Source organism: Hemitrygon akajei, chromosome 5, assembly GCF_048418815.1.
Source record: "Hemitrygon akajei chromosome 5, sHemAka1.3, whole genome shotgun sequence".
In the NCBI taxonomy this organism is placed as follows: Eukaryota; Metazoa; Chordata; class Chondrichthyes; order Myliobatiformes; family Dasyatidae; genus Hemitrygon; species Hemitrygon akajei.
The window spans coordinates 96,224,859-96,249,145 of NC_133128.1; the positions used below are offsets into that span (position 1 = coordinate 96,224,859).

The 24,287-nt window shown below is 50.7% G+C and overlaps 1 protein-coding gene across 5 annotated transcripts in view; it reads right to left on the reverse strand.

Annotated features, from left to right (window-relative positions):
- The window catches only part of cyp27a3 (cytochrome P450 family 27 subfamily A member 3), a 416,483-nt gene that overhangs the window by 50,986 nt on the left and 341,210 nt on the right, over positions 1-24,287 (reverse strand). For 2 of the 5 annotated variants that reach the window (XM_073046104.1, XM_073046105.1), the window contains exons 8-9: positions 10,333-10,539; positions 5,887-8,547 (exon numbers count right to left, since the gene is read on the reverse strand). In XM_073046104.1, the coding sequence (XP_072902205.1) occupies positions 8,431-8,547; positions 10,333-10,539 (324 nt within the window). In that variant the 3' untranslated portion in view covers positions 5,887-8,430. Of the gene's footprint in view, positions 1-5,886; positions 8,548-10,332; positions 10,540-24,287 lie in introns of those variants that run through there. The other 3 variants (XR_012098985.1, XR_012098987.1, XR_012098986.1) reach the window with 3 other exon arrangements.

Sequence of the window (24,287 nt, forward strand, 5' to 3'; positions counted from 1 at the left end):
AGGAATGAAGGGGTTAACATATGAGGAGGGTTTGGCAGCTTTGGGCCTGTACTCACTAGAGTTTAGAAGAATGCAGGGGAATCTCACTGAAACTGACCAAATGTTGAAAGGACTAGATAGGGTGGAGTGGAGAGGGTGTTTCCTATGGTGGGGGTATCCAGAATGAGAGGGTACAACCTCAAAATTTAGAACAGGGGTAAGGAGGATTTTTTTTAGCCAGAGAGTGGTGAATCTGTGGGATGCTCTGCTACAGACTGCAGTGGAGGCCAAGTCCATGGTATTACGATTCAGCAACAATGAATATATAATTGAGACAGGTTTTTTTTATAAAAAATAAAACATTTATTAGACACTGCTAAAAAAAACCCCAAAAGTAAACAAACAACTAACTTAACCAGAAGTCAACTGCTATACGGCAGCTCAAACAGTTCTTAAAGCGAGAAATGCGAACACAGTTCTTTAAAGTAGTATTGCAAAAAAGTCCAAAATAATTTACATTCAGTTGGGAGAGACTTTCCTTGAAGTAATAAAATCCTTTTTCGCGACGTTACTGCTGATCCCAGCCGAAGTATGCTCTGCCGAGGGATTTACGATTGAAGGAAATAAAACGGCTTAAAGGCACTGACCTTTCCTTGGTGAAACTCTGCATCCAACGCTTTCTGCTCTTCTGGTGAAGCAGGAGTTATCTCGGACACAAGTTACTAACTCCTTGTACGAAGATTAAATAAAGGTCGAACCAGTTTTACCGCCGACGTCAACTTTCCTCGATCTTTCAGCTTCCCGAACTTCGATAAATCTTCACTCTCCGACTGGACTGAACTGGCAGTATTGTAGCAAAGCTACCGGCAATAACCTTTGAGACTTAAGGCAGAAAGTAAAACTCCACTTTAAAACAAAACTGCGTTATAACATCGAATACGCAGCAGAACGGAGTCACTGGTGAATTCAACCACAAACTGCCCCATGTCACAGGGAGGGGTTCTCCTTTTATACCCTGTTGGAAAAAACTATCACATGACCTCTCACTGGCCGGAAAATTACATCACTCCACCATCACAAGACCATTACATCATGCCCAGCATAGCCTCAATTACACCATGGTCATGTGACAGGCACAAGATACCCACGGGTACGTAACAGTGGATATATTTAAAGTGGAAGTTGATCATTTCCTGATTGGTCAGGGCATCAGAGGATATGGCGAGAAGGCAGGTGTATGGGGTTGAGTGGGATCCGGGGTCAGCCATGATGGAATGGTGGAGCAGACTCGATGGGCTAAATGGCCTAATTCTGCTCCTATGTCTTATGGACGGTGGGGTATTTATAATGGGGAACTAAGGGGTGACCTTATAGACAAAATCATGAAGGGCATCAATAAGGTGGGTGGTCACAGTCTTTTTCCCAGGGTAAGAAAGCCTAAAATTAAATTGCATTGATGTAGGGCAAGGGAAAGGTTTAAAGGAGGGAATGAGGGGCAAGGGTTTCGACACAGATGGTTGTGGGTATATGGAACAAGCTGGGAGAGGTGTGTACAATGACAATTTTTAAAGACATTCAGACAGGCACATGGATAAGAAAGGTTTAAAGGGGTATGGGACAAATACAAGCATGTGGTTGGCACAGTAACATAAGAGTGTAACAGTATTATAGCACCAGCAATCACGGATCTGGGTTCAATTCCTGCTGCTGTCTGTACCAGGTGCAAACTCCCTCCCACATGCCCAAGATGTGCTGTTAGGTGAGTTGTGGCCATGCTATATTGGCACCAGAAGCAGGCTGCCCAGGCGAACCCACGCTGATTTGATGCAAGTGATACATTTCACTGGGTATTTCGATGTTTTGATGTACATGTGACAAATAAAGCTAATTATCTTTAAAGTGAGACTTGCAAGGGTCAGCCTGGACAATTTGGACTTGCTGCAAATCTCTGTTGACTCCAACCCCTGTGCATTGATCTGCCTCTCCAAAACCCTCTCTTACCTCACTGTTGTACCTGTTTCCACCTCCGCCCTGGCACATCAGTTAAGCCAACACTCTGGATCAGAGGACACTGCAAATATCTTAAAGTTGACCAATGGGTTATTTTCAAATGGCACAGAAAAACCTGTAACAAAGAGTGAGGTGTGGCATATGGGAGAGAACAAACTAGGATGGGACCTACATGGTGAAAGGTAGGGCAGTGAGGAGGGCAGTAGAACAGAGGGATCCGGGAATAAAAATCCATAACTCCTTAAAAGTGCCATCATGGATATAGAGGGTCATAAAGAGAGCTTCTGGCATTCAATAAAGTGAGGTATGTTTTGTTGAAGTTGTATAAGACATTAGTGAGTATCGTAAACAAGAGAAAATCTGCAGATGCTGGAAATCTGAGCAACACACAAAATGCTGGAGGAACTCAGCAGGCCAGGCAGCATCTATGGAAAAGAGTACAGTCGACGTTTCGGGCCGAAGCCCTTCAGAGTCCTGCCAAAGGGTTTTGGCCCGAAACACCAACTGCTTACTCTTTTCCTAGCTGCTGCCTGGCCTGCTGAGTTCCTCCAGCATCTTGAGTGAGTATTGCATGCAGTTCTGCTCACCTACAGCAAAGACTAAAAGAGTGCAGAGAACGTTTACAAGGATGCTGCTAGGATCTGGGGAACTGAGTTATAACTTAGAACTTCATTCCCTGGAGCATTGGAGAATGAGGAGGAATCTTATAGAGTCTTATGCAGGGTATAGATAGGGTAAATGCAAGCTGGCTTTTTCCCCCTGAAGATGGGTGAGATTAGAACTAAACAATTAGGGGGAAAGGTGAAATAATTAAGGGTTGTCTGAGAGTGATGCAAGTGTGGAATGAGCTGCCAACAAGAATGGTAGATGATTAGAACAGAGATAAGGAGGAATTTCTTTAGCCAGAGGGAAGTGAGTCTGAGGAATTTATTGCCACAGACAGCTGTGGAGGTCAACTCATTGGCTATATTTAAACCAGAGATTGATGGGTTCTTGATTAACAAAGGCAGCAAAGTCTATGGAGAGAAGACAGGAGAATGCAGTTGAGAGGGATAATAAATCAGACATTAACAGGCAGAAATAAACAGGCAGGCTATTGTTTAGATGGGGAGAGAATTCAAAATGCAGAGATGCAAAGGGACTTGGGAGTCCTTGTGCAGGATACCCTAAAGGTTAACCTCCAGGTTGAGTTGGTGGTGCAGAAGGTGAATGCAATGTTGGCATTCATTTCTAGGGGTATAGAATATAAGAGCAGGGATGTGATGTTGAGGCTCTATAAGTCACTCGTGAGACCACACTTGGAGTATTGTGTGCAGTTTTGGACTCCTTATTTTAGAAAGGATATATTGACATTGGAGAGGGTTCAGAGAAGATTCATGAGAATGATTTCAGGAATGAGAGGATTACCAGACAGATAGACAGACAGACAGACATACTTTATTGATCCCAAGGGAAATTGGGTTTCGTTACCGTCGCACCAAGAATAGTGAAGAAATATAGCAATATAAAACCATAAATAATTAAATAATAATAAGTAAATAATGCCAAGTGGAAGTAAGTCCAGGACCAGCCTATTGGCTCAGAGTGTCTGACACTCCGAGAGAGGAGTTGTAAAGTTTGATAGCCACAGGTAGGAATTACTTCCTATGACACTCAGTGTTGCATCTCGGTGGAATGAGTCTCTGGCTGAATGTACTCCTGTGCTTAACCAGTACATTATGGAGTGGATGGGAGATATTGTCCAAGATGGCATGCAACTTGGACAGCATCCTCTTTTCAGACACCACCGTCAGAGAGTCCAGTTCCATCCCCACAATATCACTGGCCTTACGAATGAGTTTGTTGATTCTGTTGGTGTCTGCTACCCTCAGTCTGCTGCCCCAGCACACAACAGCAAACATGATAGCACTGGCCACCACAGACTCGTAGAATATCCTCAGCATCGTCCAGCAGATGTTAAAGGACCTCAGTCTCCTCAGGAAATAGAGACGGCTCTGACCCTTCTTGTAGACAGCCTCAGTGTTCTTTGACCAGTATAAGGAACGTCGGGCAGCTCTTGGGGCTGTATTCCCTGGAGTTCAGTAGAATGAGGGGGGATTTTATCAAAACATTCTGAATATTAAAAGGCCTGAGCAGATTAGATATGGCAAAGTTATTTCCCGTGGTAGGGGATTCTAGAAAAAAGAGGGCATGACTTCAGAATGGAGGATGTCCCTTTAGAACTGAGATGCGGAGAAATTACTTTAGTCAGAGGGTGGTAAATCTGTGGAATTTGTTGCCAGAAGAGGCTGTAGAGGATTGGGTGTATTTAAGGCAGAGATAGATAAGTTCTTGATTAGCCAGGGCATCAAAGGATATGGGGTGAAAACAGGGAGTGGGGATGACTGGAAGAGTTGGATCAGCCCATGATTGAATGGCAGAGCAGACTCGATAGGCCGAATGGCCTACTTCTGCTCCTATATCTTATGGTCTTATGGACATGATGGAATGCAGAGCAGACTCGATGGCCTGAATAGCTTAACACTGCTCTTTGTCTTATGGTCTTATGGGGGTTTGGATGGAACAGAGTACAGCACAGGTACGGGCCCTTGGCTCACAATATTGTCCCGATTCTATCAAATGGGCAGCCTAATCACTTCAGCCTACCCAATATCCATGGTCCTTCTGTATCTCTATGCTGTCTAGAGAAGATGAATATCAGATTTGTATACGCATACTTTGACAATAAAATGAACAAACATAACTTCATGACTTTTGAACTCATTGCCTCAACTAATAGAGGCAAACATGTCATAAGACCTCTTAACCATCCTATCAGCCTGTGTGGCCGCTTTCATGGAGCTACGAACTTTGACTCCAAGACCCCTCTACTCATTAACACTGTTAAGTAACAGTGTACTGGCTCTACATTTGGATGGGTCCGGTTTAAAAGCGTGCCAGTGAAGTAGGTGACTACTTGCCAGTGGCCAGTGGAACAAAGCAAACAACTATTTTATCACCAACATGTTTTCTGGTAAGCACTCACTGCAATCAATAGCCTGCAGCTTCCCTTTCCAAGTTGAGCTTGTGAACGACCTGGCATTATTGTGGCACAGACTAAAGTCTCAAAGGTGCCAGAGAGCTGTGGCATAATGTGGCTGGGCCTGAGAGCGGGATTGAGCCAATGCTTGGCTATTGCTAGAGCGGATTTGGAGGGAATTTGACATGGCAGAACTGAGGCTAGTTGAGGCAGAGTCAAGGTGGAGCCTGGGCCTTTCATGCTCATATGTACTTGGATACAATGATTTAGCTCATTCAGCTCCCAGCCCAATAATAAACAGTTGAGTAGCTCTTTTTTACTGCAGCATGCTATATTTCATTCGGAGTTTGAGGAAATTGGTATGTTACCGAAGACACTGGAAAATTTGGACAGATGTATAGTAGAGAGCATCCTGACTGGTTGTGTCACCAGCTAGTGCAGAGGGCCACCACAGAGGAACGGAAAAGACTACAGAGGCTTATAGACTCAGCCAGCTCCATGGTGAGCACCAGCCTCCCCAGCATTGAGGATATCGGTGAAAGACAATGCCTCAAGAAGGCAGTATCCATCAGAGGGCATGAGCCTTTCTCATCGCCACCATCAGGAAGGAGTTACAGCAGCTGGAAGAGACACACTCAATGTTTTTGAACCAGCTTTTCCCCTTTCATTATCAGTCGTCTGAACAGTCCACAAACTCATTGTGCTCTCTTTTTTCACCACTTAAATATACTTTTTCATTTCTTATAGTAAACAGTCGATATTTCAGGACGAGATTCTTATATCAGTCTTGTGTGTTATTCTGGATTTTCAGCATCTGCAGAATCTCATGTTTGCATATTTTTAATGTATGCACAAAACAACAAATTTCACAACATATCTCAGTGATCATAAGTTGACTCTAATTTTATTGTCCTAAAAGGGAAAGTAAACACATGTACATTTTCTAGATAAACATCATTCAGTAACTACAGGCAATTTAAAGAGTTAACACATAATTAAAAATTCTCATATTCTTTTGCTTTCTATTTTGACCTAACAGATAACAAAGAAAAAGGTTAATATATAAATGATCTGGATGAAAATATAGATGGGTGGATGATGTAAATTTGTGGATGGTGCCAAGATCGGTGGAGCTGTGGATAGTGTAGAAGACTGGCAAAGAAAACAGCGCATATAGATGAGTTACAGATGTCAGCAGAGAAATGGTGAATGTGAGGTGTTGCACCTCGGTAGGGCAAGTGCAAGAAGACAGTACACTGTTTAGGGCAAGATCCTTAATAGTGTTGCTGAGCAAAGAGATATTGGGATTCATAGCTCCTTGGTTAAGAAGGCGTATGGAATGCTGGCTTTTATTAGTTGAGGCATTGAGTTCAGAAGTCAGGAGGTTATGTTGCAACTTTATAAAACTCTGGTCAGGCCATACCTTGACTATTGCTTATAGTTCTGGTAATCCCACTGTAGGAAGGATGTTGAGGCTTTGGAGAGGGGGCAGAAGAGGTTTACCAGGATGCTGCCTTGTTTAGAGGACACGTGCTATCATGAGAGACTGGATAAACCTGGGTTATTTTCTCTGGAGCGTCGGAGGCTGAGGGGAGATCTGATAGAGGTTTATAAGTTGATAAGAGGCACAGATAGAATGGACAGGGAGTATCTTTTTCCCGGGGTAGAAATGTCTAATACCAGAGTGCGTGCATTGAAGGTGAGAGGGGGTAGGTTCAAAGAGGATAGGAGTTTTCTGAGTTTTTTTACTCAGCAAGTTGTGGATGCCTGGTATAGAGGCAAATACATCAGAGAATTTTAAGAGATTTTTGGATAGGTACATGGATGTAAAGAAGATGGAAGGATAGGAGCAGCCTATCCTCCTAACCTTCTGGTGTAGGTAGGAGGGATTTGTGTTTGGGTGCTTTTGATTTGATTTCTATCTGGTCTGGCACAACACTGTGGGCTGAATGGCCGAATACTGAACTGTTCTATGTTCTAACATTCATGGTACACAGGCTGAAAATACAAGTCAGGAATCTCAGGCCCAAAGTTAGCTTTTGACTATCGAAAGTACAATTGACTTCATCTGCACTCACAGGTTAACATGTAACTCTCAACCAGAGCCCAAAGCTGTATAACATATGATTGCTGTGTGAGAGCTGCTGGGTGAGAGTATGAAAGTACTATATGGATATGTGACACTTGGTTCCTGATTAGTGTTTCTGGGATCGGAGGTCCAAGGTCAGTGAGTCCTGGTTTTGGAGGCACGAGGGTGATTGGCAGGTACTGAGGGTGAGTCCTGGCTCAAAGCTCAGAGGCTGGCGAGTACAGAAGTTGAAGACTGGAGGTCAAAGCCTCAAGGTCAGTGAGTCTGGAGGTCGATTCTCAAGCTGGCAAGTCCAGAGGTCAAAGAATGAAAGTTGAAGCCCAGAGGACAGAGTCTAATACCAGCAGATCGGAAGATGTCCTTGATCGTGGTGGTACGTGCTTTCAGACTCTTGACCTCACAATCTGCCTCGTCATGGCCTTGCACCTCACTGTCTCCTGCACTGCACTTTCTCTGTAACTGTAACATTTCATTCTGTTTTTTCCTGCTTCAATGTACTAATCTGATGAAATGGATGGCAAGAAAAGTTTTTCACCCTACCTTGGTAGAACTGACAAGAATCAATCAATTTACCAAATCCACACCTGAAAGAAATGGTGCCAATGAACCAAAGGACTGAGTGATGTCCTTGCCCACGTGACCTTGGTAAGGTGCCTTGAAGCAGACCAAGGTCAGACATCACCGGGGGCGGTGGGGGGGGGTCTTCAAGCCAGATTAAAGCGTCGAGGCCCGAGAGCAGCAAACAAGTGGGTAGCTCAGCCCCACTACTCCATGCCGCCAAGATCCCCCACCCTAGCCCACCCTGTGTTTGACCCGTCTCCCTCTCTTCTTGCAACTACCATTGAGTGGGAGGTGCAGGAGCCTTGTGTCTCACGCCACCAGGTTCAGGAACAGACACTGGGTGGCTGGAGAGCCGTGGATGGCTTCACTCACCTTAGTGCTCAACTGACTCCAGCCGGTAGGCTCACTCTTAGGGAGTCTACCTGGCTTCTCCATGGATTCTGACTCCAGCCGGTAGGCTCACTCTTAGGGAGTCTACCTGGCTTCTCCATGGATTCTGCTTTATTTCTTTATTTTCCTGTGGATGCCTGCGAGTAAATGAATCTCAAGGTTGTATATGGTATACAGAGTTTGATAATGAATTTGCTTTTAACGTTTGAACTTTGAACTGTATTGGGAAATGGAGGGAGGCTCTGGGGGGGGGGGGGGGTGGAAGAGGCACATAGAGCCTGGTGAGAGCCTTGATGATGTGTTCATTAGTCTGGTATGACAGGAGTTGCTAGCCTCAAAAGACGGACCTGGGGAGAAGGACAGGAAAGAGTTGAGATGTCAGTCACACCCTGTCGATGAACTGCAGGTTGATGGAGCCTTCGGGGGCAAGCAGAGTCCTGGTTTTGGCTGTAACCACTTTTCCCGAAGGATCTGGTCGGACTTCAAAGTGCTTGATCAGCTGAGGGAAGAAGAGACTGAGGTCAGGCACAGACAGCACAACTGATAAACCTGACAGCATGAGCACTGAATTCTCCAATTTCAGGTAACCCACTCCTCTCCTTTGGATCTTTACCATTTTTCCTACACTTACTCCAACCCCCCCCCACCCCATCACACTGTTCCCAACTCCTTCCTCAGTTCCACCCTCCATCTTGTTCTCCAATCAGATTTCATCATCCTGTAGCCCTTTCTTGCCTTCACCTATCCACTGCCAGCTCTTTGCACTCTCCCCTCCTGCACGGTACAGTGGTGGCACATTGAAAGATTGGGATTCAATTCCTGTTGCAGTCTGTAAGGAGGTTGTACGTTCTCTCTGAGACTGTATGGGTTTCCTCTGGGGGCTCCAGTTGGTGCAAATGGTGCAAATGACACAAAGGGTGGTGGTGTTGTTGGTCGATTTGAAAGTTGTCATATGTTACGTGTGGAAGCTATGGAGAGGGTGCAGAGGAGATTTACCAGGATGTTGCCTGGTTTGGAGAACAAGTCATATGAAGCAAGGTTAGCAGAGCTGGGACTTTTCTCTTTGGAGTGTAGAAGAATGAGAGGGGACTTGATAGAGGTCTACGAGATTATGAGAGGCATAGATAGGGTGGATAGTCAGTACCTGTTTCCCAGGGCACCAATAGCAAACACCAGAGGACATATGTACAAAATTAAGGGAGGGAAGTTTAGGGGAGACATCAGGGGTGTTTTTTACACAGAGGGTTGTGAGTGCCTGGAATGACTTGCCAGGGATGGTGGTGGAGACTAAAACATTAGGGGTATTTAAGAGCCTCTTGGACAGGCACATGGATGAAAGAAAAATGGAGGGTTATGGGGTAGTGTGGGTTTAGTACTTTTTTTTAAGGATTATATGGGTCAGCACAACATGGAGGGCTGAAGGGCCTGTACTGTGCTGTAGTGTTCTATGGTTACAACGGGACTTTGATAGGATGCAGAGCTGAGCTGAGAGTTTGATCTAGAAAAGTGTGAAGTGATTCACTTTGAACTTAAATGCTAGGATTCTTAACAGTGTGAAGGGACAGAGAGATCTTTGAATTCATGTCCACAGATCCCTCAAAGTGGATAGGGTGATTAAGAAAGTGTTTGATATGTTCGGCTTCATTAGTTGGGGGATTAAGTTCAAGACCCATGAGTTAATGTTGCAGCTCTATTAAACTCTGGAGTATTGTGTTCAATTCTCATTGCCTCAGTATAGGAAGGATGTAGAAGCTTTAGAGAGGGTGCAGAGGAGATTTACCAGGATGTTGCCTGGATTAGAATCCATGTTTTATGAGGATAGGTAGAATGAGCTAGTGGTTTTCTCTTTGGAGTGAGGGAGGATGAGAGGTGATTTGATAGTGGTGTACAAGATTACCAGATGTTAGAGGCATAGGCAGAGTGGACAGCCGGAGACTTTTTTCCCAGGGCTGAAATGGCTAATACAAGAGGGCACAACTTTTAAGATGATTGGAGGAAAGGATTGGGGGGTGTCAGAAGTAGGTTTAACACACTGACCCACGGGTGGTGCTAGAGGCAGATACGTTAGGGACACTTAAGGAACTCCTAGGTATATAGATGGAGGTAAGGTATTGGAGTATGTTAAACACTGTGGTCCAAAGGGCCGGTAATGTGCCATACTGTTCTATGTTCTATGTGGCAATAATAAATCAATTTACCAATTTCCCATGCTGACCAAGACGCTCAACTAAACAGATCCCATTTACTCATGTTTTGTTCACATCCCTCAATGGCAGCTACTTACCCGCGAGATCACACTGTACATCTCCAGCTCAGCCACGCGTTTCCCCAGACAGGAACGGGTGCCAAATCCAAAGGGGATGGAGGCAAAGGGGTGAGGCTTCTTCACTCCAGCCACGCCACGCAGCCAGCGTTCGGGCTGGAAGCGCTGTGGTTCCTTGAAGGTGCGGTCGTCCAGAGACACGGCATAGTGACAGAGGTGGAAGAGAGTCTGTGGAGAAAGCAAGGACGGTGAGCCTTCTGGCTTTTTGTCAATAACAGAGTGTATAAAATGTCATAAATATCAGCTGTCTGCAACAGTGCCATAGTATATTACAAACTTGGCAAACAGAAATTCACATCGTGAACTTTGGTAGATTTGGTCATCTACCTACAGGAAAGATATCAACAAGACTGAATAAGTACAAAGTAATTTACAGGGATGTTCTCTACCCCTCTACCACCACTCTCCTCCATCTAGCGGAATTAGTTCTTACTCTCAATAATTTCTCCTTTGGCTCCTCCCACTTCCTCCAAACCAAGGGTGTAGCCATGGGCACCGTTATGCCTGCCTTTTCGTTGGCTTCGTGGAACAGTCCATGTTCCAAGGCTATACATCCCCCTCTTTTCCTTCGCTACATCAACGACTGCATTGGTGCTGCCTCCTGCACGCATGCTGAGCTCGTCGACTTCATTAACTTTGCCTCCAACTTTCACCCTGCCCTCAAATTTACCTGGTCCATTTCCGACACCTCCCTCCCCTTTCTTGATCTTTCTGTCTCCATCTCTGGAGACGGCTTATCTACTGATATCTACTATAAGCCTACAGACTCTCACAGCTACCTGGACTATTCCTCTTCCCACCCTGTTTCTTGCAAAAAGGCTATCCCCTTCTCACAATTCCTCCGTCTCCGCCGCATCTGCTCTCAGGATGAGGCTTTTCATTCCAGGATGAAGGAGATGTCTTCCTTTTTTAAACAAAGGGGCTTCCCTTCATCCATCATCAACTCTGCTCTCAAACACGTCTCTCCCATTTCCCGCACATCTGCCCTCACCCCATCCACCCACCACCCCACTCGGGATAGGGTTCCCCTTGTCCTTACCTATCACCCCACCAGCCTCTGGGTCCAACGTATAATTCTCCGTAACTTCCACCACCTCCAATGGGATCCCACTACCAAGCACATCTTCCCCCCCCACCTTTTGCTTTCTGCAGGGATCGCTCCGTATGTGACTCCCTTGTCCACTTGTCCTCCCCCATCCCTTCCCACCGATCTCCCTCCTGGCACTTATCCTTGTAAGCGGAACAAGAGCTACACCTGCCCTTACACTTCCTCCCTCACCACCATTCAGGGCCCCAGACAGTCCTTCCAGGTGAGGTGACACTTCACCTGTGAGTCGGCAGGTGTGGTACACTGCGTCCGGTGCTCCCGGAGTGGCCTTTTATATATTGGTGAGACCCGACGCAGACTGGGAGACCGTTTCGCTGAACACCTACGCTCGGTTTGCCAGAAAAAGCAGGATCTCCCAGAGGCCACACACCTTAATTCCACGTCCCATTCCCATTTTGATATGTCTATCCATGGCCTCCTCTATTGTCAAAATGAATCCAAACTCAGGTTGGAGGAACAACACCTTATATACCAGCTAGGTAGCCTCCAACCTGATGGCATGAACATTGACTTCTCTAACTTCCGTTAATGCCCCTCCTCCACTTCTTACCCCATCCCTGACATATTTAGTTGTTTGCCTGTTCTCCATCTCCCTCTGGTGCTCCCCCCCCCACCTCCTTTCTTTCTCCTGAGGCCTCCTGTCCCATGATCCTTTCCCTTCTCCAGCTCTGTATCACTTTCGCCAATCACCTTTCTAGCTCTTAGCTTCATTCCACCCCCTCCAGTCTTCTCCTATCATTTCACATTTCCCCCTCCCCCCACTACTTTCAAATCTCTTACTATCTTTCCTTTCGGTTAGTCCTGACGAAGGGTCTCGGCCCGAAACATCGACGGTGCTTTTCCCTATCGATGCTGCCTGGCCTGCTGTGTTCCACCAGCATTTTGTGTGTGTTGTTACAGGGATGTTACCAGGACTTGAAGACCTGAGTTATAGGGAGAGGTTAAATATTTCATCCCCTGGACCATAGGATAATGAGGGGAGATTTGATAGAAGCAAATTTATGAGGCATATAGATAGGGTAAATAAAAGCTGGCTATTTTCATTGAGGTTGGGTGAGATTAGAACTAGAGATAATGGGTTAAGGTATTTAATGGAAACGTCTTCACTAAGGAGGCAGTGGAGGAAGCAGAAACAATTGCAGAATTTAAAAGATGTTTGGGTAAATATATGGATGGATGGATATTGAGGGCTATGGTCCAGGTAAGAGTCAATGGGACTAGGAAGAATAATGGTTCAGAATGGACTGGATGGACCTGTTTCTGTGCTGTACTGGTACAAGTAGTCCTCATTTGGTAATTTGCTTTCTTATTGTCACAAGTACACTGAGGTACAGTGAAAAACTGGCCTTGCCTACTGTTCAAACAGATCAGATCATTACACGGTGTGTTGAGGTAGAACAAGGTAAAACAGTAACAGAATGCAGAAGAGAGTGTAACAGCCGCAGAGAGAGTGCAGCGCAGGTAAACAATAAGATGCAAGGTAGATTGTGAGGTCAGGAGTCTAACTTATCATGCTAGGCAGCATTTGATAGTCTTCTAACAACAGGGTGTATGCTGCCCTTAACCCTAAGTTCATGTGAGTCCAGGCTGTTATATGTAGGGAGATTAAATTGTGGCCAATCAGTGCATGGGAGCATGTGAAGAGGAGGCTTTACTTGGTCTGTGATTGAGATTTAAAAAAGCAGGGCTTCACAGCAGTTTTCAGAGTTTGAATTACGGCAGTCAGTGAACGGGTGCATGAGAAGGGGTGAATTCACACAGGTCCACGATTGAAGATTAAAATAGTAGTGCTCTGTGGCGGTGTTCAGAGTTTGAATTGCAGCCAGTCAATGAACAGGTGCATGAGAAAAAGAGGCGACTCACACAGGTCTGCCAATAAAGATTTTTTAAAAAGCGCTTGCAGCAATTTCTGGAATTTGAACAGAGGCCATTCAGTGAACTGGATTTATTAACCAGGGTGAATAAATATAAGGCAGGGACAGAAGGAGTGGCCATTGTGTGAGTGGGCCAGAGCTACAGTGGTAACTCTTTAGCTTTGGCTCATTAGGCTTAGGTAAGATTAGGCTTTGGTGAGGTAATTATCCAGTGGGTTTCTTCTTCTTCTTCATTACTCTTCATTCCTTGTCTGTTGTGCCACAGTCGGTTCAGTGGGAATGACCCCAGGGTCACAGTCGGTTCAGTGGGAATGGCCCCAGGGTCACAGTTGGTTCAGTGGGAATGGCCCCAGGGTCACAGTCAGTTCAGTGGGAATGACCCCAGGGTCACGGTCAGTGCAGTGGGAATGGCCCCAGGGTCAGTCAGTTCACTGGGAATGACCCCAGGGTCACAGTCGGTTCAGTGGGAATGGCCCCAGGGTCACAGTCAGTACGATGGAAATGGCCCCAGGGTCACAGTCGGTTCAGTGGGAATGGCACCAGGGTCACAGTCAGTGCAGTGGGAATGGCCCCACGGTCACAGTCAGTACGATGGAAATGGCCCCAGGGTCACAGTCGATTCAGTGGGAATGGCCCCAGGGTCACAGTCAGTGCAGTGGGAATGACCCCAGGGTCACAGGCAGTGAAATGGGAATGACACCAGGGTCACAGTCGGTTCAGTGGGAATGGCCCCAGGGTCACAGACAGTGCGATTGAAATGGTCCCAGGGTCACAGTCAGTTCAGTGGGAATGGCACCAGGGTCACAGTCAGTGCAGTGGGAATGGCCCCACGGTCACAGTCAGTACGATGGAAATGGCCCCAGGGTCACAGTCGATTCAGTGGGAATGGCCCCAGGGTCACAGTCAGTGCAGTGGGAATGACCCCAGGGTCACAGGCAGTGAAATGGGAATGACACCAGGGTCACAGTCAGTTCAGTGGGAATGGCCCCAGGGTCACAGTTGGTTCAGTGGGAATGGCCCCAGGGTCACAGTCAGTGCAGTGGGAATGGCCCCAGGGTCACAGACAGTGCGATTGAAATGGTCCCAGGGTCACAGTCAATTCAGTGGGAATGGCCCCACGGTCACAGTCAGTACGATGGAAATGGTCCCAGGGTCACAGTCGGTTCAGTGGGAATAGCCCCAGGGTCAAGGTCAGTGCAGTGGGAATGGCCCCAGGGTCAGTCAGTTCAGTGGGAATGACCCCAGGGTCACAGTCGGTTCAGTGGGAATGGCCCCAGGGTCACAGTCAGTGCAGTGGGAATGACCCAAGGGTCACAGGCAGTGAAATGGGAATGACCCCAGGGTCACAGTCGGTTCAGTGGGAATGGCCCCAGGGTCACAGTCAGTGCAGTGGGAATGACCCCAGGGTCACAGTCAGTGCGATGGAAATGGTCCCAGGGTCACAGACAGTACGATGGAAATGGCCCCAGGGTCACAGTTGGTTCAGTGGGAATGGAACCAGGGTCACAGTCAGTTCAGTGGGAATGGCCCCAGGGTCACAGTCAGTGCAATGGAAATGGTCCCAGGGTCACAGACAGTACGATGGAAATGGCCCCAGGGTCACAGTCGGTTCAGTGGGAATGGCCCCAGGGTCACAGGCAGTGCGATGGAAATGGCCCCAGGGTCACAGAAAGTGCGATTGAAATGGTCCCAGGGTCACAGTCAGTTCAGTGGGAATGGCCCCACGGTCACAGTCAGTACGATGGAAATGGTCCCAGGGTCACAGTCGGTTCAGTGGGAATGGCCCCAGGGTCACAGTCGGTTCAGTGGGAATGGCCCCAGGGTCACAGTCAGTTCAATGGGAATGACCCCAGGGTCACAGTCAGTTCAGAGGGAATGGCCCCAAGGTCACAGTCGGTTCAGTGGGAATGACCCCAGGGTCACAGTCAGTTCAGTGGGAATGGCCCCAGGATCACAGTCAGTGAAATGGAAATGGCCCCAGGGTCACAGTCGGTTCAGTGGGAATGGCCCCAGGGTCAGTCAGTTCAGTGGTAATGCCCCAGGGTCACAGTCAGTTCAGTGGGAATGGCCCCAGGGTCACAGTCAGTGCGATAGAAATGGCCCCAGGGTCACAGTCGTTTCAGTGGGAATGACCCCAGGGTCAGTCAGTTCAGTGGGAATGCCCCAGGGTCACAGTCAGTTCAGTGGGAATGGCCCCAGGGTCACAGTCGGTTCAGTGGGAATGGCCACAGGGTCATAGGCAGTGCGATAGAAATGGCCCCAGGGTCACAGTCGTTTCAGTGGGAATGGCCCCAGGGTCACAGTCAGTTCAGTGGGAATGGCCCCAGTGTCACAGTCGTTTCAGTGGGAATGACCCCAGGGTCACAGTCAGTTCAGTGGGAATGGCCCCAGTGTCACAGTCGTTTCAGTGGGAATGGCCCCAGGGTCAGTCAGTTCAGTGGGAATGCCCCAGGGTCACAGTCAGTTCAGTGGGAATGGCCCCAGTGTCACAGTCGTTTCAGTGGGAATGGCCCCAGGGTCAGTCAGTTCAGTGGGAATGACCCAGGGTCACAGTCAGTTCAGTGGGAATGGCCCCAGGGTCAGTCAGTTCAGTGGGAATGGCCCAGGGTCACAGTCGTTTCAGTGGGAATGGCCCCAGGGTCAGTCAGTTCAGTGGGAATGACCCAGGGTCACAGTCAGTTCAGTGGGAATGGCCCCAGGGTCAGTCAGTTCAGTGGGAATGGCCCCAGGGTCACAGGCAGTGCGATGGAAATTGCCCCAGGATCACAGTGGCTTCAGTGGGAATGACCCCAGTGTCACAGTCAGTTCAGTGGGAATGGCCCCAGGGTCAGTCAGTTCAGTGGGAATGGCCCCAGTGTCACAGTCGGTTCAGTGGGAATGGCCCCAGGGTCACAGGCAGTGCGATGGAAATTGCCCCTGTGTCATAGTTGCTTCAGTGGGAATGACCCCAGGGTCACAGTTGGTTCAGTGGGTATGGCCCCAGGATCACAGTCAATGCAGTGGTAATGGCCCCAGTGTCAGTCAGTTCAGTGAGAATGGCCCCAGGGTCACAGTCAATGCAGTGGTAATGGCCCCAGTGTCAGTCAGTTCAGTGAGAATGGCCCCAGGGTCACAGTCAGTTCAGTGGGAATGGCCCCAGGGTCAGTCAGTTCAGTGGGAATGCCCCAGGGTCACAGTCAGTTCAGTGGGAATGGCCCCAGGGTCACAGTCGGTTCAGTGAGAATGACCCCAGGGTCACAGTCAGTTCAATGGGAATGGCCCCAGGGTCACAGTCAGTGCGATGGAAATGGTCCCAGGGTAACAGTTGGTTCAGTGGTAATGGCCCCAGGGTCACAGTCAGTTCAGTGGGAATGGCCCCAGGGTCACAGGCAGTGCGATGGAAATGGCCTCAGGGTCACAGTCGTTTCAGTGGGAATGACCCCAGGGTCACAGTCAGTTCAGTGGGAATGGCCCCAGGGTCAGTCAGTTCAGTGGGAATGTCCCAGGGTCACAGTCATTTCAGTGGGAATGGCCCCAGGGTCACAGGCAGTGCGATGGAAATTGCCCCTGGGTCACAGTTGCTTCAGTGGGAATGACCCCAGGGTCACAGTCAGTTCAGTGGGAATGGCCCCAGGGTCAGTCAGTTCAGTGGGAATGCCCCAGGGTCACAGTCAGTTCAGTGGGAATGGACCCAGGGTCACAGTCAGTTCAGTGGGTATGGCCCCAGGATCACAGTCAATGCAGTGGTAATGGCCCCAGTGTCAGTCAGTTCAGTGAGAATTGCCCCAGGGTCACAGTCAGTGCAGTGGAAATGGCCCCACGGTCACAGTCAGTACGATGGAAATGGTCCCAGGGTCACAGTCGGTTCAGTGGGAATAGCCCCAGGGTCACAGTCAGTTCAATGGGAATGACCCCAGGGTCACAGTCAGTTCAGTGGGAATGGCCCCAGGGTCAGTCAGTTCAGTGGGAATGGTCCCAGTGTCACAGTCGGTTCAGTGGGAATGGCCCCAGGGTCACAGGCAGTGCGATGGAAATTGCCCCTGGGTCATAGTTGCTTCAGTGGGAATGACCCCAGGGTCACAGTTGGTTCAGTGGGTATGGCCCCAGGATCACAGTCAATGCAGTGGTAATGGCCCCAGGGTCAGTCAGTTCAGTGGGAATGCCCCAGGGTCACAGTCAGTTCAGTGGGAATGGCCCCAGGGTCACAGTCATTTCAGTGGGAATGACCCCAGGGTCACAGTCAGTTCAGTGGGAATGGCCCCAGGATCACAGTCAGTGCGATGGAAATGGCCCCAGGGTCACAGTCGTTTCAGTGGGAATGGCCCCAGGGTCACAGTCAGTGCGATGGAAATGGTCCCAGGGTCACAGTCGGTTCAGTGGGAATGACCCCAGGGTCACAGTCAGTGCGATGGAAATGGTCCCAGGGTCACAGTCGGTTCAGTGTGAATGGCCCCAGGGTCACAGTCAGTGCGATGGAAATGGTCCCAGGGTCACAGTCGGTTCAGTGGGAATGGCCCCAGGGTCAGTCAGTTCAATGGGAATGGCCCCAGGGTCACAGTCAGTGCGATGGAAATGGTCCCAGGGTCACAGTCGGTTCAGTGGTAATGGCCCCAGGGTCACAGTCAGTTCAGTGGGAATGGCCCCAGGGTCACAGGCAGTGCGATGGAAATGGCCCCAGGGTCACAGTCGTTTCAGTGGGAATGACCCCAGGGTCACAGTCAGTTCAGTGGGAATGGCCCCAGGGTCAGTCAGTTCAGTGGGAATGACCCAGGGTCACAGTCATTTCAGTGGGAATGGCCCCAGGGTCACAGGCAGTGCGATGGAAATTGCCCCTGGGTCACAGTTGCTTCAGTGGGAATGACCCCAGGGTCACAGTCAGTTCAGTGGGAATGCCCCAGGATCACAGTCAGTTCAGTGGGAATGCCCCAGGATCACAGTCAATGCAGTGGTAATGGCCCCAGTGTCAGTCAGTTCAGTGGGAATTGCCCCAGGGTCACAGTCATTTCAGTGGGAATGGCCCCAGGGTCACAGGCAGTGTGATGGAAATTGCCCCTGGGTCACAGTTGCTTCAGTGGGAATGACCCCAGGCTCACAGTCAGTTCAGTGGGAATGCCCCAGGATCATAGTCAATGCAGTGGTAATGGCCCCAGTGTCAGTCAGTTCAGTGAGAATTGCCCCAGGGTCACAGTCAGTGCAGTGGGAATGGCCCCACGGTCACAGTCAGTACGATGGAAATGGTCCCAGGGTCACAGTCGGTTCAGTGGGAATAGCCCCAGGGTCACAGTCAGTTCAGTGGGAATGGCCCCAGGGTCAGTCAGTTCAGTGGGAATGGCCCCAGGGTCACAGGCAGTGCGATGGAAATGGCCCCAGGGTCACAGTCGTTTCAGTGGGAATGGCCCCAGGGTCAGTCAGTTCAGTGGGAATGGCCCCAGGGTCACAGGCAGTGCGATGAAAATGGCCCCAGGGTCACAGTCGTTTCAGTGGGAATGGCCCCAGGGTCAGTCAGTTCAGTGGGAATGACCCAGGGTCACAGTCAGTTCAGTGGGAATGACCCCAGGGTCACAGTCGGTTCAGTGGGAACGCCCCAGGGTCACAGTCAGTTCAGTGGGAATGGCCCCAGGGTCACAGGCAGTTCAGTGGGAATGGCCCCAGGGTCACAGGCAGTGCGATGGAAATGGCCCCAGGGTCACAGTCGTTTCAGTGGGAATGGCCCCAGGGTCAGTCAGTTCAGTGGGAATGACCCAGGGTCACAGTCAGTTCAGTGGGAATGGCCCCAGGGTCACAGTCGGTTCAGTGGGAACGCCCCAGGGTCACAGTCAGTTCAGTGGGAATGGCCCCAGGGTCACAGGCAGTGCGATGGAAATTGCCCCTGGGTCACAGTTGCTTCAGTGGGAATGGCCCCAGGGTCACAGTCAGTTCAGTGGGAATGGCCCCAGGGTCAGTCAGTTCAGTGGGAATGCCCCAGGGTCACAGTCAGTTCAGTGGGAATGGACCCAGGGTCACAGTCAGTTCAGTGGGTATGGCCCCAGGATCACAGTCAATGCAGTGGTAATGGCCCCAGTGTCAGTCAGTTTAGTGAGAATTGCCCCAGGGTCACAGTAAGTGCAGTGGAAATGGCCCCACGGTCACAGTCAGTACGATGGAAATGGTCCCAGGGTCACAGTCGGTTCAGTGGGAATAGCCCCAGGGTCACAGTCAGTTCAATGGGAATGACCCCAGGGTCACAGTCAGTTCAGTGGGAATGGCCCCAGGGTCAGTCAGTTCAGTGGGAATGGTCCCAGTGTCACAGTCGGTTCAGTGGGAATGGCCCCAGGGTCACAGGCAGTGCGATGGAAATTGCCCCTGGGTCATAGTTGCTTCAGTGGGAATGACCCCAGGGTCACAGTTGGTTCAGTGGGTATGGCCCCAGGATCACAGTCAATGCAGTGGTAATGGCCCCAGGGTCAGTCAGTTCAGTGGGAATGCCCCAGGGTCACAGTCAGTTCAGTGGGAATGGCCCCAGGGTCACAGTCATTTCAGTGGGAATGACCCCAGGGTCACAGTCAGTTCAGTGGGAATGGCCCCAGGATCACAGTCAGTGCGATGGAAATGGCCCCAGGGTCACAGTCGTTTCAGTGGGAATGGCCCCAGGGTCACAGTCAGTGCGATGGAAATGGTCCCAGGGTCACAGTCGGTTCAGTGGGAATGACCCCAGGGTCACAGTCAGTGCGATGGAAATGGTCCCAGGGTCACAGTCGGTTCAGTGTGAATGGCCCCAGGGTCACAGTCAGTGCGATGGAAATGGTCCCAGGGTCACAGTCGGTTCAGTGGGAATGGCCCCAGGGTCAGTCAGTTCAATGGGAATGGCCCCAGGGTCACAGTCAGTGCGATGGAAATGGTCCCAGGGTCACAGTCGGTTCAGTGGTAATGGCCCCAGGGTCACAGTCAGTTCAGTGGGAATGGCCCCAGGGTCACAGGCAGTGCGATGGAAATGGCCCCAGGGTCACAGTCGTTTCAGTGGGAATGACCCCAGGGTCACAGTCAGTTCAGTGGGAATGGCCCCAGGGTCAGTCAGTTCAGTGGGAATGACCCAGGGTCACAGTCATTTCAGTGGGAATGGCCCCAGGGTCACAGGCAGTGCGATGGAAATGGTCCCAGGGTCACAGTCGGTTCAGTGGGAATGACCCCAGGGTCACAGTCAGTGCGATGGAAATGGTCCCAGGGTCACAGTCGGTTCAGTGTGAATGGCCCCAGGGTCACAGTCAGTGCGATGGAAATGGTCCCAGGGTCACAGTCGGTTCAGTGGGAATGGCCCCAGGGTCAGTCAGTTCAATGGGAATGGCCCCAGGGTCACAGTCAGTGCGATGGAAATGGTCCCAGGGTCACAGTCGGTTCAGTGGTAATGGCCCCAGGGTCACAGTCAGTTCAGTGGGAATGGCCCCAGGGTCACAGGCAGTGCGATGGAAATGGCCCCAGGGTCACAGTCGTTTCAGTGGGAATGACCCCAGGGTCACAGTCAGTTCAGTGGGAATGGCCCCAGGGTCAGTCAGTTCAGTGGGAATGACCCAGGGTCACAGTCATTTCAGTGGGAATGGCCCCAGGGTCACAGGCAGTGCGATGGAAATTGTCCCTGGGTCACAGTTGCTTCAGTGGGAATGACCCCAGGGTCACAGTCAGTTCAGTGGGAATGCCCCAGGATCACAGTCAGTTCAGTGGGAATGCCCCAGGATCACAGTCAATGCAGTGGTAATGGCCCCAGTGTCAGTCAGTTCAGTGGGAATTGCCCCAGGGTCACAGTCATTTCAGTGGGAATGGCCCCAGGGTCACAGGCAGTGCGATGGAAATTGCCCCTGGGTCACAGTTGCTTCAGTGGGAATGACCCCAGGGTCACAGTCAGTTCAGTGGGAATGCCCCAGGATCACAGTCAATGCAGTGGTAATGGCCCCAGTGTCAGTCAGTTCAGTGAGAATTGCCCCAGGGTCACAGTCAGTGCAGTGGGAATGGCCCCACGGTCACAGTCAGTACGATGGAAATGGTCCCAGGGTCACAGTCGGTTCAGTGGGAATAGCCCCAGTGTCACAGTCAGTTCAATGGGAATGACCCCAGGGTCACAGTCAGTTCAGTGGGAATGGCCCCAGGGTCAGTCAGTTCAGTGGGAATGGCCCCAGGCTCACAGGCAGTGCGATGGAAATGGCCCCAGGGTCACAGTCGTTTCAGTGGGAATGGCCCCAGGGTCAGTCAGTTCAGTGGGAATGGCCCCAGGGTCACAGGCAGTTCGATGGAAATGGCCCCAGGGTCACAGTCGTTTCAGTGGGAATGGCCCCAGGGTCAGTCAGTTCAGTGGGAATGACCCAGGGTCACAGTCAGTTCAGTGGGAATGGCCCCAGGGTCACAGTCGGTTCAGTGGGAACGCCCCAGGGTCACAGTCAGTTCAGTGGGAATGGCCCCAGGGTCACAGGCAGTTCAGTGGGAATGGCCCCAGGGTCACAGGCAGTGCGATGGAAATGGCCCCAGGGTCACAGTCGTTTCAGTGGGAATGGCCCCAGGGTCAGTCAGTTCAGTGGGAATGACCCAGGGTCACAGTCAGTTCAGTGGGAATGGCCCCAGGGTCACAGTCGGTTCAGTGGGAACGCCCCAGGGTCACAGTCAGTTTAGTGGGAATGGCCCCAGGGTCACAGGCAGTGCGATGGAAATTGCCCCTGGGTCACAGTTGCTTCAGTGGGAATGGCCCCAGGGTCACAGTCAGTTCAGTGGGAATGGCCCCAGGGTCAGTCAGTTCAGTGTGAATGCCCCAGGGTCACAGTCAGTTCAGTGGGAATGGCCCCAGGGTCACAGTCGGTTCAGTGGTAATGGCCCCAGGGTCAGTCAGTTCAGTGGGAATGCCCCAGGATCACAGTCAATGCAGTGGTAATGGCCCCAGTGTCAGTCAGTTCAGTGAGAATGGCCCCAGGGTCACAGTCGGTTCAGTGGGAATGGCCCCAGGGTCACAGTCAGTACGATGGAAATGGCCACATGGTCACAGTCAATGCAGTGGGAATGGCCCCAGGGTCACAGACAGTACGATGGAAATGGCCCCAGGGTCACAGTCAGTTCAGTGGGAATGGCCCCAGGGTCAGTCAGTTCAGTGGGAATGACCCAGGGTCACAGTCATTTCAGTGGGAATGGCCCCAGGGTCACAGGCAGTGCGATGGAAATTGCCCCTGGGTCACAGTTGCTTCAGTGGGAATGACCCCAGGGTCACAGTCAGTTCAGTGGGAATGGCCCCAGGGTCAGTCAGTTCAGTGGGAATGCCCCAGGGTCACAGTCAGTTCAGTGGGAATGCCCCAGGATCACAGTCAATGCAGTGGTAATGGCCCCAGTGTCAGTCAGTTCAGTGAGAATTGCCCCAGGGTCACAGTCAGTGCAGTGGAAATGGCCCCACGGTCACAGTCAGTACGATGGAAATGGTCCCAGGGTCACAGTCGGTTCAGTGGGAATAGCCCCAGGGTCACAGTCAGTTCAATGGGAATGACCCCAGGGTCACAGTCAGTTCAGTGGGAATGGCCCCAGGGTCAGTCAGTTCAGTGGGAATGGTCCCAGTGTCACAGTCGGTTCAGTGGGAATGACCCCAGGGTCACAGTCAGTTCAATGGGAATGACCCCAGGGTCACAGTCAGTTCAGTGGGAATGACCCCAGGGTCACAGTCAGTTCAGTGGGAATGGCCCCAGGGTCACAGGCAGTGCGATGGAAATTGCCCCTGGGTCATAGTTGCTTCAGTGGGAATGACCCCAGGGTCACAGTTGGTTCAGTGGGTATGGCCCCAGGATCACAGTCAATGCAGTGGTAATGGCCCCAGGGTCAGTCAGTTCAGTGGGAATGCCCCAGGGTCACAGTCAGTTCAGTGGGAATGGCCCCAGGGTCACAGTCGGTTCAGTGGGAATGGCCCCAGGGTCACAGTCATTTCAGTGGGAATGACCCCAGGGTCACAGTCAGTTCAGTGGGAATGGCCCCAGGGTCACAGTCGGTTCAGTGGGAACGCCCCAGGGTCACAGTCAGTTCAGTGGGAATGGCCCCAGGGTCACAGGCAGTGCGATGGAAATTGCCCCTGGGTCACAGTTGCTTCAGTGGGAATGGCCCCAGGGTCACAGTCAGTTCAGTGGGAATGGCCCCAGGGTCAGTCAGTTCAGTGTGAATGCCCCAGGGTCACAGTCAGTTCAGTGGGAATGGCCCCAGGGTCACAGTCGGTTCAGTGGTAATGGCCCCAGGGTCAGTCAGTTCAGTGGGAATGCCCCAGGATCACAGTCAATGCAGTGGTAATGGCCCCAGTGTCAGTCAGTTCAGTGAGAATGGCCCCAGGGTCACAGTCGGTTCAGTGGGAATGGCCCCAGGGTCACAGTCAGTACGATGGAAATGGCCACAGGGTCACAGTCAATGCAGTGGGAATGGCCCCAGGGTCACAGACAGTACGATGGAAATGGCCCCAGGGTCACAGTCAGTTCAGTGGGAATGGCCCAGGGTCACAGTCATTTCAGTGGGAATGGCCCCAGGGTCACAGGCAGAGCGATGGAAATTGCCCCTGTGTCATAGTTGCTTCAGTGGGAATGACCCCAGGGTCACAGTTTGTTCAGTGGGTATGGCCCCAGGATCACAGTCAATGCAGTGGTAATGGCCCCAGTGTCAGTCAGTTCAGTGAGAATGGCCCCAGGGTCACAGTCAGTTCAGTGGGAATGGCCCCAGGGTCAGTCAGTTCAGTGGGAATGACCCAGGGTCACAGTCATTTCAGTGGGAATGGCCCCAGGGTCACAGGCAGTGCGATGGAAATTGCCCCTGGGTCACAGTTGCTTCAGTGGGAATGACCCCAGGGTCACAGTCAGTTCAGTGGGAATGGCCCCAGGGTCAGTCAGTTCAGTGGGAATGCCCCAGGGTCACAGTCAGTTCAGTGGGAATGCCCCAGGATCACAGTCAATGCAGTGGTAATGGCCCCAGTGTCAGTCAGT